The sequence below is a fragment of the Oncorhynchus kisutch genome, linkage group LG16 (genome assembly GCF_002021735.2).
Source record: "Oncorhynchus kisutch isolate 150728-3 linkage group LG16, Okis_V2, whole genome shotgun sequence".
Lineage (NCBI taxonomy): Eukaryota > Metazoa > Chordata > Actinopteri > Salmoniformes > Salmonidae > Oncorhynchus > Oncorhynchus kisutch.
Genome location: NC_034189.2, coordinates 33,100,064 through 33,106,406, shown reverse-complemented (window position 1 = coordinate 33,106,406; position 6,343 = coordinate 33,100,064). Strand labels below are relative to the sequence as shown.

Below are 6,343 nucleotides of genomic sequence, written 5' to 3'. Positions count from 1 at the left end.
CTACGGTGCCAAAGAGATTGATAGTTGGAAGTGTTGGGAGTGTCGAGTGTGTTGAAAAAAGGTTATGAGGGGCCTTACTACTCTAGCGACTCCTTGTGGCGCCTGCAGGCTGACCTCTGTCGTCAGGTGAACAGTGTTTCCTCCGACATCTTGGTGCAGCTGGCTTCCGGGTTAAGCGGGCAGGTGTTAAGAAGCACGGTTTGGCGGGTCATATTTTAGAGGACGCATGACTCGACCTTCGCCTCCTTGCACCCGTTGGGGAGTTGCAGCGATGAGTCAATATTTGTATTTTTATTTAACTTTATTTATACAGGTTTTTCTCATTGAGATAACATCTCTTTTCCAAGAGAGACCTGGTCCAATAGCAGCAGGGGGAACAACGTTTCAGACAAAACAACTTACATACACAACATTAAACAAAGCTATAAACACACATACAGTACAACAAAAACATTTTACGTTAAAAACACGAAAGTCTTGACTAAAAACTGCTGGCCTAAAAACAATTACACTCTCCTATGATATATACATCGATGAAGTGTTTAAACTCCACCAACGAAACTAGATCATCACATTTTAAAATGTTCAGGAGAGAATTCCAGGACAACGGAGCTAAGTAACTAGAACTATTTCTACCATGACCTGCTCTAATTTTTTGTACTTTTAGAACAAATCAGAATGGGACCATAAATGATATTTATTTACCAACCTGACTAAAAAAGAACAGAGATAAAATGGCATTATACCCAATATGGCCTTGTAAATCAGTGTATACCAGTGTTTAAGCCTACGCAAGGTCAATGACGACCAGCCAACAGCGCTGTAGACATCACAATATCGAAATTGGGGAGAAAAAACGGTGGTAAATTAATTAAAAAAATTCTGAAATTGGTTGCATTTAAAACAACGTCACTGAGCACCATCACTATCTTTCCTTCGCCGATTAAGTGTTTAAACTCCACCAATGAAACTAGATCAAATTTTAAAATCTAAATTGGGGAGAAAAAACGCGGGTAAAATTATAAAAAATGCCGAAATCGGTTGTTCCCCACCATTTGCAACAACGTCACTGAGCACCATCACTATCTTTCCTCCGTGGATCTCCTGCATGTTTACATATCTGGCATTATTCATCTCATATGTATATACTGTATTCTATTCTATTGTATCTTAGTCTATGTATAACTCATCTCATATGTATATACTATATTCTATCCTATTCTACTGTATCTTAGTCTATGCATTACTCATTTCATATCTTAGTCTACGCTGCTCTGACATCGCTTGTCGAAATATTTATATTTTCTTAACTCCATCCCTTTAGATTGTGTGTATTGTTAGAAATGACTTGCTAGATATTACTGGACTGTTGGAGCCAGAAACACAAGCATTTCGCTACACCCGCAATAACATCTGCTAAACATGTGTATGTGACAAATAAATTGTGATTTGAAGTATATACAGTTGAAGTCAGAAGTTTACATACACCTCAGCCAAATACATTTAAACCCAGTTTTTCACAATACCTGACATTTAATCCTAGGTCTGGTGTTGGAGATCATTCTACACTCTGGGTTATACTACCCAGGTCTGGTGTTGGAGGTCATTCTACACTCTGTGTTCTACTACCCAGGTCTGGTGTTGGAGATCATTCCCCACTCTGTGTTCTACTATCCAGGTCTGGTGTTGGAGATCATTCTACACTCTGTGGATCTCCTGCATGTATTTTCTGATGTTTAATCAGACCACTTGAATGAGAGTATCTCTTGCCACACTGATTACAGCTATAAGGCTTTTCTCCTGTGTGTGTTCTCTGGTGCTCTTTAAGGCGTTCTCCCTGTGAAAAGTTTTTCCCACATTGCTCAAAGCTACATGACTGCTCTCCTGTGTGTGTTCTCTGGTGTGATACCAGGTTGCTTGCCTGAGTAAAACTCTTGCCACACTGATCACAGCTATAAGGCTTCTCTCCTGTGTGTGTTCTCTGGTGTGTTTTCAGATTACTTGAATGAGTAAAACTCTTCCCACATTGATTACAGCTATAAGGCTTTTCTCCTGTGTGTGTTCTCTGGTGTCCTTTAAGGTGTCCTATCCGAGAAAAGATTTTCCCACATTGCTCACAGCTATATGACTGCCCTCCTGTGTGTGTTCTCTGGTGTGATAACAGCTTGCTTAACTGAGTAAAACTCTTTCCACAATGATCACAGCTATAAGGCTTCTCTACTGTGTGTGTTCTCTGGTGTCCTTTAAGGTACCCTATTCGAGAAAAGTTTTTCCCACATTGCTCACAGCTATATGGCTTCTCTCCTGTGTGTGTTCTCTGGTGTAATAGCAGATTTCTTGAATTAGTAAAACTCTTGCCACACTGATCACAGCTATAAGGCTGGTCTCCTGTGTGTGTTCTCTGGTGTGACACCAGGTTGGTTGACCGAGTAAAACCCTTGCCACACTGATCACAGCTATATGGCTGCTCTCCTGTGTGTGTTCTCTGGTGTGATACCAGGCTACTTGACTGAGTAAACCTCTTGCCACACTGATCACAGCTATAAGGTTTCTCTCCTGTGTGTGTTCTCTGGTGTGATACCAGGTTGGTTGACTGCGTAAAACTCTTGCCACACTGATCACAGCTGTAAGGCTGCTCTCTTGTGTGTGTTCTCTGGTGTGTTTTCATATTACTTGAATTAGTAAAACTCTTCCCACATTGATTACAGCTATAAGGTTTCTCTCCTGTATGTACTCGCTGGTGTATTTTAAGTTTTGATGAAGATTTGCAATGTTTCCCACAGTCAGAGCAGCAGTGAGGTTTCTTTCCTTTGGGTCTCTGCTGGTGTTTCTTGAGGAGTTCTGATCTGGAGAGACTCTTCTCTGCCTCGTCAGCATCATGATGTTGTTGAGGCTTCCCAGAGGATCCAAGATAGTCCCGTCGCTCTCCTGTGTAAATGACAACGTCAGACAGACGGTTACAGGCCCACAACAGCAGAAATCCACAGTTTTTTTAGGTAAAAGGTGATGCCCAGAGTATACCCATGAAGTTGTACAACAATTGCCGTCTGTTAAATTATTTGACAATTACGACAGTCAAGGTAGCAACAATCATATTTTGTCTTGTTTTCATATTAGTGGTAACTAGAAATAAGTTATTCAAGTTGTTGAAATCCTAAGCAGTGTGCCAGATGACTTTTGGTCTCCAATATAGGCCCTGTTTCTGTGTTAGCTAGAATTGCAGCACGAGGGCGATGCACACACTATTTAATTGCAGAAACACCTTCCCGCTAATTAGGAAACCGATAGTTATGGATGTAGTATATCTGCCTGGAGCAAAAATGGTAAGCGAAGATTATAGTTTTTCACAATGTATTCTGAATATTACAGCGCACTATCAGTGCTACTCAAGGAAACTCACATTAAGTTCTGTGTCGCTATATAATAATTCACCACCGTGGGGGAAAACTCAGGGGAGTTCTCATAGGCTGACAGCAAAAATAGTATCCATTTCCAGGTTGCTTATGAGTGCATTTCACATTACTTTACATTACATTACTCTCTTCTGGAGAGAGTTTGCTGCACTGAAAGTAAAGGGGCTGAATAATTTTGCACGCCCAATTTTAATTTTTTTTTTTAAAAAGTTTGAAATATCCAATAAATGTCGTTCCACTTCATGATTGTGTCCCACTTGTTGTTGATTCTTCACAAAAAAATACAGTTTTATATCTTTATGTTTGAAGCCTGAAATGTGGCAAAAGGTCGCAAAGTTCAAGGGGGCCAAAAACTTTCGCAAGGCACTGTATCTCTGTATCCAAACAGACTAACGAGACCCCACTATAAATCAAGCAGACAATAACATTATAAACACCAATTTGTTAGGGATGTTGGATCCAACGTGGAGCACAGCATAACTGTCTTTACCAGAGTAATGAAAGTAAAGCACGTTGGTTGTTGTTGCATGTCGTGATGTTTGTCATCTGACTGTAATTTGAAAATGATTTCCTGGATCAGCTGATGATAGTTGAACATGTGACTAACTAAACAGCTACAGTATTAAGAATGATGAGTAATTATTGAAGAACCGCATTAATGACAGTATCTATTTGGGTGCTGTCAATAAAGTTAAGGTGACTCTCGTTTAGAACCATTGGATTTTGCATACTCTGAAATTATTTAAAATTTCTGTGCCCATGAAAACTGTTTCCCCAGCGTAATACAGAGAAACACTAAATGCTACGTAGGTAGAGTGCATTTCAGAGATCTGAATACAAACAACTGTACTAACAGGACAATAACCTAAACCACAAGGCCAAATCTACACTGAATGTTCCTGAGTTAGTTACAGTTTGGACTTAAATAGTCTTGAAAGTCATGGCTTTCTAGCAAAGATCAACAACCAACTTGACAGAACAGGAAGGATTTAAAAAATAATAATCAATATTCACATGAAGATCAGTCGTCTATTGGATGACATCACGACTTCCCATCAAGCCAACTCCTTGAATGCCTTACTATCACTCCTGGGGCGTGTGGTTAGAGAGTTGGACTTGTAACCAAAAGGTTACAAGATTTAATCCCCGAGCTGACAAGGTAAACATCTGTTGTTCTGCCCCTGAACAAGGCAGTTAAACCACTGTTCCTAGGCCGTAATTGAAAATAAGAATTTGTTCTTAACTGACTTGCCTAGTTTAAGAAAGGTAAAATAAAAACTCACTCCTTCAAGTTTGCAGTTGTTTTAAAAAAAAACTATTTTCCCTTTAGTGTGTTTATACTTTACTGTATTTATATATCACCTTTCAACAGGAAAAGTTCAAATCACTGGAGGACGTCATGAACAATTCCGACAGTACAAAAACATATTCACGTGTAGAGTGCCCTTTTAAATGTCACACATTAGTTCAACAACTGCAGAGTTTGTGTCCCTGATTTATAAGATAGTACTGTTTGTACTCACTGTATTTACTGGTGTTAATTAGATCAATGTCCCTGTTTTATAAGAGAGTACTCACCGTATTTACTGGTGTTAATCAGATGAATGTCCCTGTTTTATAAAATAGTACTCCCTGTATTTACTGGTGTTAATCAGATCAATGTCCATGTTTTATAAGATAGTACTCACTGTATTTACTGGTGTTAATCAGATCAATGTCCATGTTTTATAAGATAGTACTCACTGTATTTACTGGTGTTAATCAGATCAATGTCCCTGTTTTATAAGAGAGTACTCACTGTATTTACTGGTGTTAATCAGATCAATGTCCATGTTTTATAAGATAGTACTCACTGTATTTACTGGTGTTAATCAGATCTCCAGTCTTCTCTTCTTCATCCTCCTCTAATGTGACAGTAATCTCCCCCTCTTCATCCTTCATTCCAAAAACGTCTTCATCTTCTTTCACTTCATCCTCCACTTCCAAAACTGTATCTTCCTCCTTTTCTTTCACAGTAACATCCTCCTCCTCTTTCACTCTGAAGGAGTCTTTCTCTGTAACGTCTTTCTCTTCTTCTTTCACTGTAACAGCCTCACCCTCTACTTGTTTTTGTATTGTAACAGCCTCCTCTTCATCCTCGTCTTTGACGAGAGCTTCCTTCTCCATCCAGCAGCCCACCTCTTCTTTAGCAGGAGGAGAGTAGCTTAATGAACTCATGGTCAGGGATAACAGCTGGTTAGCATTAGCGACTAGACTAGTGCTAACTTAACCAGCCAGCTAGTTGACTTACAACGTATATATTAAATTAAATGGGGTAGCTAGTTGCTCCCACATAAGTACATGTAAAGCATAGTGGCAAATAAACCACGAAATTGTCTAAAGAACTTGAATGTTCCGACTTTGTTGGCTTGCTAGCTACAGGGGTGGCTGCAGTTGTTGAAGTGTTCCGTCCACTAGATTATACGTCACAGTAGAAACATGGCCTGAAAGACACATATCGCCATCTGCTGTCTGGAGGGAGTCAACGCAGGTAGGTGACGGGGGAAAACTTTTTTATTCTTCATTGAATTATAATGTTATGAAGCAGTTTAGGGAAACGTTTTTCTCTCTATTAAATAAGAATATTATATCAACACGTACAAAGAGCAACAAGTGTTGTTTGGTTAGTTCAGATTTTTTATGAGATTTTAAAACAAACAGATCTACTCCACATCTGTATTTCTGATTCAGTCAAATAACTAGATATCAAAATATGCACCTAGTTATTGATACCCTTGAAAAAGATTAGAAAAATGTACTGTATAAAATAAATAAACTACTCACTACCAGGATATTTTGGCCCAAAACCTGGTTACCTCTCTGCTAGGAGGCTGAAACTTGACCATAAGTGGATCTTCCAGCAAGACACATCAACATCCACGAAGACATTG

The 6,343-nt window shown here is 39.2% G+C and overlaps 1 protein-coding gene across 1 annotated transcript; it reads right to left on the bottom strand.

Moving 5' to 3' along the window:
* Positions 1-288: 288 nt before the first annotated feature.
* LOC109906769 (zinc finger protein OZF-like) lies at positions 289-5,849 on the bottom strand. Its single transcript, XM_031792232.1, has 2 exons — positions 5,267-5,849; positions 289-2,928 (listed from the first exon to the last, which is right to left on the bottom strand). Exons 1-2 carry the CDS (start codon positions 5,628-5,630, stop codon positions 1,694-1,696), a joined length of 1,599 nt encoding a protein of 532 aa, XP_031648092.1. The 5' UTR covers positions 5,631-5,849; the 3' UTR covers positions 289-1,693.
* Between the last annotated feature and the right edge of the window lie 494 nt (positions 5,850-6,343).

What these genes read in the sequence shown, in the direction of transcription:
- LOC109906769 (XM_031792232.1), bottom strand. Translation starts at nt 5,630, where the DNA reads ATGAGTTCATTAAGCTACTCTCCTCCTGCTAAAGAAGAGGTGGGCTGC. An exon ending in GATTAACACCAGTAAATACA is followed by an intron (nt 2,929 to 5,266) that starts GTGAGTACTATC and finishes TCATTTACACAG; the next exon opens with GAGAGCGACGGGACTATCTT.